The sequence below is a fragment of the Pseudorasbora parva genome, chromosome 24 (genome assembly GCF_024679245.1).
Source record: "Pseudorasbora parva isolate DD20220531a chromosome 24, ASM2467924v1, whole genome shotgun sequence".
In the NCBI taxonomy this organism is placed as follows: domain Eukaryota; kingdom Metazoa; phylum Chordata; class Actinopteri; order Cypriniformes; family Gobionidae; genus Pseudorasbora; species Pseudorasbora parva.
Genome location: NC_090195.1, coordinates 34,922,009 through 34,933,769, shown reverse-complemented (window position 1 = coordinate 34,933,769; position 11,761 = coordinate 34,922,009). Strand labels below are relative to the sequence as shown.

The following is an 11,761-nucleotide window of genomic DNA, read 5'->3' as shown; positions in this document are numbered from 1 at the left end:
TGGGAGTTGTAATTTATGTGGATATGTAGAAACTGTAAAGCATGTAATAATATATTCTACAGCTTATGAAAATGAAACGGTATTTCTGATGGAAAAATTAAGAGAAATGGGGAAAGGAAATCTTAAAACACTACTGCATAATGAATTGAATCATCATAAAATATATACAATACATTCATGAGATACTTAAGAACGGTAGAACTGTTTAATAGGATTTAGAAGGTAATAGAATTGATAATATACACTATATTGCCAAAAGTATTGGGACGTCCCTCCAAATCCCTGAGTTCAGGAGTTCAATCCCTTCATGGCCACAGGTGTATAACTCAAGCTCTAGGTCTGCAGACGCTTCCACACACATTAGTGAAAGAATGGGTCGCTCTCAGGAGCTCAGTGAACTCAAGCGTGGGGCCGTGATAGGTTGCCACCTGTGCAATAAGTCCATTCCTGACATTTCCTCACTACTAAATATTCCACGCTCAACTGTTAGTGGGATCAGGGGCGTGGGACTGGGGGGATAAAGGGTACTGAGTAACCAGGGCCCAAGGCAGGGAAGTCCGTTTTCTATACATACACATACATGGTACGGGGGCCCAGCAAGATGGTTTGTACCCAGGGCCCAAAATTTGGTGCTACGCCCCTGAGTGGGATTATAACAAAGTGGAAGCCATTGGGAACAACAGCAACTCAGCCACGGAGTGTTAGGCCATGTAAAATCACAGAGCGGGGTCAGCGCATGCTGAGGGTCACAGTGTGCAGAAGTCTCCAACTTTCTGCAGAGTCAATCGCTCCAGACCTCCAGACTTCTGTGGCCTTTAGATGAGCTCAAGAACAGCGTAGAGAGCTTCATGGAATGGGTTTCCACGGCCGAGCAGCTCATCCAAGCCTTACATCACCAAGAGCAATGCAAAGCGTGGGATGTAGTGGAGTAAAGAAGCCACTACTGGACTCTAGAGCAGTGACACGTGTTCTCTGAGCGACCAATCACGCTTCAGTCTGACAATCCCATGGACGAGTCTGGGTTTGGCGGTGGCCAGGAGAACGGGACTTGTCTGACTGCATTGTGCCAAGTGTAAAGTTTGGTGGAGGGGGGGTTATGATGTGGGGTTGGCCCCTTAGTTCCAGTGAAAGGAACTCTTAATGCCTCACCAAGACATTTTGGACAATTTCATGCTCCCAGCTTTGTGGGATCAGTTTGGGGATGGCCCCTTCCTGTCCCAACATGACAGCGTCGGTCCATAAAGACATGGATGAGGAGTTTGGTGTGGAGGAACTTGACTGGCCTGCACAGAGTCCTGAGCTCAACCCGATAGAACAGCTTTGGGATGAATTAGAGCGGAGACTGAGAGCCAGGCCTTCTCGTCCAACATCAGTGCCTGACCTCACAAATGAGCTTCTAGAAGAATGGGCAAAAATCCCCATAAACACACTCCTAAACCTTGAGGAAAGCCTTCCCAGAAGAGCTGAAGCTGTTAGAGCTGCGAAGGGTGGGCCGACTCCATATTAAACCCTACGGATTAACAATGGGATGGCATTAAAGCTCATGCATGTAAAGGCAGGCGCCCCAAAGCTTTTGCCAGTATAGTGAATATAATATTAAAAGGTAATATATATTTTTTATTTTACTCTATATATATATATTTTTTTAATTCTTCTCATTCCGTCAAAGGTTCACACTTCAGCCACTCTATTCCCTTGAGTCCGTCTCATTTCATATTTATAACATGTAGCCTTTACTTTTTTCTACGGAACACAAAAAAGATATTTTGAAGAATGTAAATATAACAAGATAAATTTTTTTAATGACTATGTCTAATCTCTCAACATGATTAGTTAAGTATAACACACCCATACTACCATATATAAAACAGACATAAACAACTTTACATTTTTTACTGTTTATAGAAAAGTCACATGATACATGCTAATGCTAACCTTGATAACATGGCAGCTGTTTTAAATTGAAATGTTCAGCTGCGTCAGTCACAATATCAGAAAATCCTAATATTCTGGCACAATGACGTTTATTAGCATAATGAAGTCATTCTCTGAAAATTGTATGTAAGTAGTCCTTTTTACACAGAGTGTATGTTTGTTGTCGATTAAAGCTGTTTTAACTTAAATATTGCATTGATTTTCAGCTCAACTCTCTTCATGTTGATTGTTAAACTCAAGCATTGAGGAGCTCTGTAATGAAAGAAAGCTTGTGTTACTCTTTCCTGGTGTTTCATGCTGGACTCCACAGCACAGGACCAAACATTCACCTGCTTATTAAATGAGACATGTGCCATATTTTCTATCTGTTTTCAAGTGTTTTGAGAGTTGTTTTTAGTTGTGTTTTTAGTTGTCACAAAGACTATATCTCAGTAACTATAAAAGTTTGAGTCCAGTCAAAGTCCATTTAAGTCCCTGTCCCAAAATTTACACTTCATATGTAATTTCGGGCTTGTGGACTTAAAATGGCTTCCGCATGCATGTGTCCGTTAAATTCACGACACCGTAGGGTGTCCCATTTGCAGTGTTGCCACAGTTACTTTGAAAAAGTAATCTGATTACTGATTACTGATTACTCCTTTAAAAAGTAACTTAGTTACTTTACAGATTACTTGATTTTAAAAGTAACTAAGTTAGATTACAAGTTACTTTATTAGTTACATTCAGCAGTTGCCGACAACACCCCTGCCGCCTCAAAATAGAAATGACAACCGTTTTTGGCAACACACTTTATTGTATTTATGCCCGAGACTGACGGTCCCGACTTTTTTACGCCCCCTTTTTTAGGCTTCTCCTTCGTTTTATATTTATTTTAATAATTAAAATGAACAATGAGATGTGCTGGTGGAAACAACATGAGACCATGATAGCTTGCGCCACTGTCAAGATATGGCTCGCGCAGGGTTAAAGAGTCCGTCTCTTCAGTGCAGCTGCTGGAGTTATGGCCTTTTTACAACTGGTTCCTTCATTCGTTTTCTCTGACCAGGTATCTATCTGATTGCGAAATGACCAGGAGTAGGCCTAAATGCCTTCCGAGAGTCTTTCCAGACGTATTTAATTCCGATCACTCAAACAAACCAATTCAGAAGGTGCATGAAAGCATTTCAAACTAAACCGGACAAATGTAAATATATCTGGTTGTTTAAACCACATGTGTAAATTTTACTCCTGGCAAATAATTAAAAAATAAATGTGTGAGAGCGTGTTATGTTGTAGTCAGATAGATATGACGGTGCTACTGCAACATCGCTGCAAATGAGTAAAGCAAGCCAACGCATATGGCCGTAAATGAAACTTTAAAATAAGTCACACAAAACACAATCATCTTCAATATAAGTTAATGAGACTAATGATCTTACCAGTGCTTAGGTCGCTCTCTCTCTCATATTGCGATCATTGAATTTAAAATGAGCTGCTGAATAAAATGCTGGAATCTTTTGCTTTGACGTGAACTCCGTTAAATGAGCATAGGCTATACCGCGGGAATTGAAGATCGGATTTATATTAATTTTGCTGAAGTGTAAGGTAGGCTATAAGACAACCTGCCTGTACTTTTTTTTTTTGTTTGTTTAGATTGTGTAGCCCGTTTCGGGTTTTTTGAGCACCGTTGCGAGCATGTTGTGAGCAGTAGGCTAATCTATCAGCTGCCTCAGCTCGTCAGAAATGCCTTTGTGGTGGTATAATAACTAGCCTACTTTGTTTTTAATGTCAAAGTAGTTATATTTCGTTTCGTTTATTTTTTAAGTTCATTTAGAAAAATGTTTGGAGCAATTTTTGTTTGTTAAATTAAAGTTTTAATTTTTTTATGTGACGACCCAGTGAGTTTACCGCATGTTTAATAGCCTAGTCTCTCAAACCAACTCTTGAATTGTCTTGCCTATATAAACTTTAATTTAACAAACAAAATTAGGATAATAAAAAACGAAACGAAAAATAACTACTTTGACATTAAAAACAAAACTGAACTATTTTAATGGCTGCAACAATGTAAAAAATAAAATAAATAAATAAAAAACACGGCTCCAGCCCTCGGGCTGAGAATTTTGATAAGCTGTCGGTTTTTACAAAGGAAAATGACTAAAATAGTAACTCACAGTGACTTGGATAAGTAACTTTAATCTGATTACTGGTTTGGAAATAGTAACGCGTTAGATTACTCGTTACTGGAAAAAAGTAGTCAGATTAGAGTAACGCGTTACTATGTAACGCGTTACTGGCATCACTGCCCATTTGTCATTTTAGGTTTCAGAAGTGTGCTTGTGGTCGATATAAGCCCTCGATACACACTTTGCACTGAAGCAAGCTCCACAGCAGACTTCTTCCCAACAGACAAAGCTTCGCTACGTCACAAATGTGTGAACTCTGCAAGGAAGACTGCAATTGTTTACGCTGCCATTTGGGACAGGGCCTAAGACAAGTCATTTCAGTCGGCGGCCATCTTTGAAACACCTCTATTCCATTTTCACTCATGCAAGTACAGCTTCTCTCTCTTTTTGAATGGGGAAACATTAAAGCTGTTCATAGAGCTTACGATTAAATTTCATATTTGAAATCAACAATAAAATCTGACAACAGCTAAACAGCTACACTCTCAAAATATGACAGAAAATGGCAATTTTCAGGTTAGACCAGTTATAAGCACGTCTCACTGATCCTGCGTTTGAAATCAAATACTTCCCTACTATATGCAAAAAACAGTACGCCAAGAGTAGTGTGTTCAAATGCATATTATTCGAAATATGTCCCCGGGTGACCTACTACTTCTAGTGAGATTCTGAAGTGTGCATACAATGGACACTTTACTCTCCCATAAGCCCACGGGAGAGGATTTATGAATGGAGATGAAAGGACGCAACTGACTCTGGTAAATCACATGGCCGTTATAACATGGCAGATGTTTGCAATTTTCTGTACAGCATCATGGGTAATGTAGTTTTCTCTAGGAATTCAGCTCTTAAACACAATTATTTTAAAAATACGTTGAAATAATGCAGGCTGATGGCTTCAGCAAAAGCAAAAACCAGCAACCTTTTTATTGGTTTATTAGTTATCATTCAAAATCTATTACACAAAATGTTTTCACTTTGTAAAAAAACAAAACACAACTTTAGCATACTTTAAAAAAGAGCACTTATAACAGAATACTATACTTATAATAATGTAATTGCATGTTGATTGCTTATTCTGTTGTCAGTGACATGGTTAAAGAGTACTGCCGAATGTACCGACAGACATTCGTGAAAATAAAAGAGATATATCCACTCTAGTGCAGTGAGACGTGTTCTCTGAGTGATCAATCACGCTCCTCTGTCTGGCAATCTGATGGACGAGTCTGGGTTTGGCGGTTGCCAGGAGAACGGAACTTGCCTGACTGCATTGTTCCAAGTGTAAAGTTTGGTGGAGGGGGGATTATAGGGTGGGGTTGTTTTTCAGGTGTTTGGCACCTTAGCTCAAGTGAAAGGAACTCTTAATGCTTCAGCATACCAAGACATTTTGGACAAATTTCATGTTCCCAGCTTTGTGTGAACACTTTGGGGACGGCCCCTTCCTGTTCCCATAAACAGACTCCTAAACCTTGTGGAAAGCCTTCCCAGAAGAGTTGAAGCTGTTAGAGCTGCAAAGGGTGGGCCGACTCCATATTAAATCCTACGGATTAACAATGGGATGGCATTACGGTTAATGTGCATGTAAAGGCAGACATCCCAAAACTTTTTGCAATATAGTGTATATGTGTAACTTTGGTCACCCTTTAGTTTAGGGTCCAATTCTCACTATTAACTACATAATATAGGAATAAGGCATTAATATGTGCTTTGTAAGTACTAATAAACCACCAAAATCCTAATAATATGCATGATAATAAGCAGCTAATTAATAGTGAGAATATCACCCTATAATAAAGTTAAATGGCTCATCATCAAGGTGCTCAACAGCGTCCTCTCTTTGCATCTGCATGCACACCTTTCTGCTTAAAACCTATAAAACTATTCAATCAAAAAAATATTTCTTAAAAAAAGAAAGAAAAATAAATTATAAAAGAGAAAATTAGTTTCAGAAACATTTATTGGAGCTGAATCTTTGGAATGTCAGTTGATCTGATTGTGATGCAGATGCTCAAATACAAAAACATTGAAATCCATTTTAAGGCCTTGCTGTTTTTATTCATTTTTTTTCCTTCCTACAACAGCAAATTACAGAGGCAGTATTGAAAATAAAAGTTTTTCTTTGCTTCCGCATCTTCTCGTAAAAAAAGAGGAAAAAAAAGAAGAAAAAAAAAGCAAATCAGCACAAAATTCAACCGACAGTACAAAAACAAAGAGAGATTCGGGTCAGGTAAACGGGTACTTTACTATAGGAAATCTGTATACCTTTTTCAATAATGAAAAACATCTCGATAATTGACCATTTCAGAATTGTATTACATATTCTGAAACTATATTTAAAAAAATGAACACTGTCTTTTTTCATCATTTCCGTTGTCTTTTGTACAAATGAATGCTATAAACACATAAACTTCATCAAATATATTGATCAGTGCAACATTGTTTCTTTTTAGTTAATGCTACAGTATGCTTTCTCACAGAATCCCGACTGAAGCCAGTCACCATTAACACACACGTAGCACGTGGATTCATGTCATCGGAAACTACCGAAAAAATCAAAAAAGTGTTTGCCACAGTATACAACACATTACATGAACATACCAAAAAACCTGTAGAAAACATTAGTATTGTCAGCAGTGAAGCCCTGTTATTGGTTAAACTAGATGTGTGTGTGTGTGTGTGTGTGTGTGTGTGTGTGTGTGTGTGTGTGTGTGTGTGTGTGTGTGTGTGTGTGTGTGTGTGCAGAGGTGGACAGTAACTAAGTACATTTACTTGAGTACTGTACTTAAGTACACTGTACTTTATTTGAGTATATTAACTCCACTACATTTCTATCAAGGTCGAAAGTCGTTTCTGTCGCAGCTCTGAAAGTCTTTTTCTTCTTTTAAAGGTGTTTGGGTTTTTGCAGAAAGCCTTTCAGGAATCACTCTTGTAGAGTCTCGTGAAGTTCAATGATTTCACAGCATTTATTAAACACTGATTTATAGTTTAGAGCAAAATGGAAGAAGACGGATGTCCAAATGCTCATTTTGTTGAGTATTCACATAAACAAAGTTGATTCTGTCTTCAGTGAAGGTGAACAGTGTGAGAATATCAGATGTGTATCAGTGTATTGGATCCGTGCATTCGGCCTTAAAGTGACAGCAGCTTTATAAAGAGCTTTGTAACTTTTCTACAAGTATTTAAATGAGTTTAAGTTAGTCGTATGCTAGTGTGTCAGATGGAGCGTCACTGACTGGCTTAAACCATGATGGCATAATGTGCATTTATACAACAATAATAAAATAATGTGGCGACATAAAGAAGGAAATTTACTTTTGATTCTTAAGAACTTTTGAAACAAATACTTCTGTACTTTTACTTGAGTAAAAATCTGTTTTTACAATTTTCACTTGTAACGGAGTAATATTTGACCAGTAGTACTTTTACTTTTACTCAAGTAATGAAGTTGTGTACTTTGTCCACCTCTGTGTGTGTGTGTGTGTTTGTGTGTGTGTGTGTGTGTGTGTGTGTGTGTGTCATTGCTAAAGTCAGATCCATCCACCGGTCCAGAACGGAAATGATAATGAGCGACGAACCAATGAGATGACATCGTAGCCGAGGTCTCGGGATGTCACATGACAATGGGTTGATGTGATTGGACCCTGCGGTTTGAGGCAACAGTCCTTTGGTACAGACACAAGGCCAATGACAGAACTCCACGATGACATCATCACGAATCACCAGGACGTGACGTCAAACGCTCGCGCGAGAACTTTAATAGTAATAGCACCACTCTTAAAATAACAGTTCCCCCTGATACGAGAGTTTGAGTCGAGCAATATTTGGGGCGGCTCACTTCAAATCAAAGCATTTTTTAATATTTCTTAATTTTTGTGTTTTTTTGGTATGCTGGATAAGACAGACTTTCTGAATGTGATACGATGATGAAATGTGCACTGGATCTGTTCTGAACGAGGGCTGCATCTTTTGGGAGCGTAGCAAAATAACCAAACAGGACGGAAAAAAGCACACGTTTCACTTTCACAAAACAGTCAGACGATTGTATTTACAACATACAACCCAGGAAAAAAGGGATACTGCAGCTTTCTTTTTTGTCCTTTTACTCGTTTCATTGAAAAGGGCATTAAAATATATTAAAACTTATGTACAATATGCAGGATTTCAACATTAAAGCGCTATGAATTCACCGGGTTTTGTTTTGCAGATTCAACCGACCGCCTTTTTTGAGAACTAAGGGGTTAAAAACAACAACAGAGGAGGCCAAAAAAGATGTACCAAAGGCACTGACTGAACCATACCCAGAATGCAACAGGGCTGGATGATATTCCACACCCTACCATGGGGTAATTACCTTCCCTTGGACGTATATATGGTTCATTTGGGGTTTTATTTTTTTACACATCTCCTTAAAGCGCAAAACAATCTTTTAAAATAAAAAATAAATGATTTTTTTTTCTCCTAGAAAAAAAAAAGATAAATACTTTATAACATTATTATATATTGGTCTCAACACCAGCATCCGATTGTAAAAATGATCAACTGAACATAATACAAAACAATAAAATAAAAAATTCAAATAATAATTTCAATCATCTGTACATATTTTGTTTTTTGTTTTGTACACAGTGTCCCCTACTGGTAGGTTCCGTTCACTGCAGCTCCTGAGAAAAGCATGGCTCAGTCCCTCGTCCTCCCATTGGTTCACTGAACCACAGAGCCTTGTCCTCCTCCAACCGGATGGCATCGGCAGTCCGTTTTAGCCCCGCCCTCCCTGAGGAGAGGTTCCCATTGGTTGGCGCCTCACGCTTCTGAGTACGAGTTCTGTGAGCTGAGCTTGTCCTTCTTTAACTTGACGCCATCCACTAGCTCAAAGTTATAGTTTTCCAGGGCGGATAAGTTCCTGTCGGACATGCCGCTGTGTGAGCAGGCGCAGTACAGAACCACGCCACAGATGGCGCCGAGGAAGACTCCCAGCGCGCTCATGGCGATGATGGTGATGAGGATTGGGTCCAGCGTCTTCAGCATATTCCCGGCTCCGCTGATCTCATGGTTCTCCACGATCTCAGGGAAGTCTGTGATGTCCACAACTACAAAAAAAGCAGATAAGCGATGGTTAAAACAAGCCTGCAAACCTACTAAAGAGTGATTTTACCTGATTTAACCTATAAAAATACTTTAATAGAACTGTATGTAAGATTTTGGCCAAAACTAGTACTGCAATCACTATCCCCCTCCCCCAGACTCGAGGTTGCCAGATTGGCTGCAGGATCAGCAGGAATGTTTGTAGATCTGCAGCTGTGGTAACTAGGGTAGATCTGGCAACCCGGATGCCCAAACACTACTGACTTCGTGATTGGTCGATAGGTGGAGGGCGGAGCTTCAGGCCAAAACACAACATGACATCATCAACATCAGCTGAGGGCTGCAACGACAACTTTATAATGACTATATCCTGGCCGGACTACTGTTGGCAGTGATATAAATATTTGAAATTAACATGATTTCTTAATGTCTAGTGACATATCAGGGCCATTTTATGATTCATTGAAATACATTTCTTACATACAGTTCTTTAAATTAATGTAAACAGGTTAATTATTTACCCTCACCCTTTCCTCGCACTTTGTAACAAATCCTTCCCTCGTGGGTCCAAATGACCTAAGGGCCTAAAATTCTCCTTCATTTAATTTTTATAATATTTATTCTATTTTTAAACCATTTTTTGTTATTTTTTTAAATTAGATTTACCATTAAATTACTAAATTTTATCAATAAATAAAAAATAAATAGAAATTTAAGCACATTCTTCACATTCTTTCAACGTTTCATGCGTAACCCTTTTAATTCAGCTCTAAATGTTTCACATTGGGCGTCTTTGCTGGCCTCTCGTGGAAAAATAACAACATAATGATATTTCACTTGATTCTTGGCACTAGATTAGCCTTTATATGAGCAAATGATCTGTTCCGCTGGGTTTCTCTTCAGTATGTAATCAGATACACATCAATTTTTTAGGTAAAAATTAGCATTTTTAGTTTGAATTTTGAGAATTTTTGAGCTTTTCTATGTTTTCTGAAGCATTTGTTACATTCCATTTATTCCTAAGGGGGTCAAATTGACCTACGAGCGAAGAATTTGTTACTTTTTTAATTTTATTTCAACCACATTTTTCTTCAACCATTTTTTTTCTCCTTGTGTATTCGTGTTTCAAGTATGACAAAAGTCCTAGAGTCTTGACCCACTCAAACTTAAAAATGAGTTTCGGGTCAAAATGACCCGAGGGGAGGCTGAGTATATAGGTTGGTTCAGTGATGTTTAATAACCCCTTTGACTTCAATAAACCAGATAATTTAGATGAATGCAATGCGATATAAACGCCCTTTAAACATACTCTACCATAAACCATCTTCAGTCACTAATCTCAAGAATGACCCAACATTTATCCAGCATTTGTGCGCCTCAGATTTCAGAAAGCCACTTACTGATTTCATTGAAGTTGTCCTCGGGTAGAATCGGCTCTGCTGGGACATCTGGGTCTACAAAAGTCGACACAAAACAGTCAGGAAATCTATAAAGTCCAATATTGTCATCCAAGTCAGAGGTTCTCAACTGCACGATGGCTTAAAATGATTTAAAATAAGACCAAACAAACTTTAAAAATCTTGTTTTTTTAGCTTTTTTCAACACTGAACTGAACTCAACAGCCGAAATTCATGATTTTTTTGTTATCACTGTAAAGCTGCTTTAGTAAAACTAATCACAATTGAAAAAAAAAAAAAAAACCATCATATAAATGAATTTGTATTTAAATGATTGAAATGTATGAAATTATTGAATTGAATAATTATGTTATTTAAATATTCTTAAAATATCCTTTATTTTAAGGAGTCCATGTAAGGGTGCCACTGTGCATTTAATTACTGTGTAATAATAATTAAGGACACGTCCTTTCTATAGGGTTAGTTGCATGTAACCAACTGTACTGTGACCATACTGTAATTATCCATACTTTATAGTTATTACAGTTGCACTTTATCTTACAGAGCATGCACTTTCAATGAACGGTTAGGTTTAGGGGGGTTCAGGAGTAGTAGTTATTACACAGTTAGTGTCATTACTACAATAATAGTATGTAGATGTGAAACAGGACTGTAAAATAAAGTGCTACATGTAAAATGAAGTGTTATCTAGTTTTGCTCTGTAAGCGCTTGTCGACTCACCTTTGCAGTCGGCCATGTTCAGATTGTCTAAGATTTTGATGTCGTCCACGGCAATGTCTCCCCAACTTTTCCTTTCCACTACACTTTCAATTACCACCTGAAATAAATAAAAACACTAACATGCTTAAAATGCAATCAATGAACAGGTTTGGAACAACATGAGGATGATTTTCATCAAGCTCCTAACCAGCCAATCATCTACATTCACGAATAACATACAGGGCTTGACATTAACCTTTTTACTGACCAGTCACTGTGGCTAGTGGTTTTCAAAAGTTCAGGTTTTTCACTCAGCGTTTTCACTGGCCACCATTTTGACATTGATACCATGGGAAAAAAACTGCCATATAGATATTTTTAACATTATCTCATAATTTTTCAGCAGGAATATTAGGCTACTGTCACTTTAAGACCTGACGCACGGATCCATTACACTGTTAC

The 11,761-nt window shown here is 38.1% G+C and overlaps 1 protein-coding gene across 4 annotated transcripts in view; it reads right to left on the bottom strand.

Moving 5' to 3' along the window:
• Nucleotides 1-6,129: 6,129 nt before the first annotated feature.
• The window catches only part of nrp1a (neuropilin 1a), a 92,079-nt gene continuing 86,447 nt past the window's right edge, over nucleotides 6,130-11,761 (bottom strand). For all 4 annotated transcript variants that reach the window (XM_067435500.1, XM_067435501.1, XM_067435498.1 and 1 more), the window contains exons 15-17: nucleotides 11,321-11,417; nucleotides 10,583-10,636; nucleotides 6,130-9,187 (exon numbers count right to left, since the gene is read on the bottom strand). In XM_067435500.1, coding sequence (XP_067291601.1) covers nucleotides 8,901-9,187; nucleotides 10,583-10,636; nucleotides 11,321-11,417 — 438 coding nt within the window. In that variant the 3' untranslated portion in view covers nucleotides 6,130-8,900. The remainder of the gene's footprint in view (nucleotides 9,188-10,582; nucleotides 10,637-11,320; nucleotides 11,418-11,761) is intronic.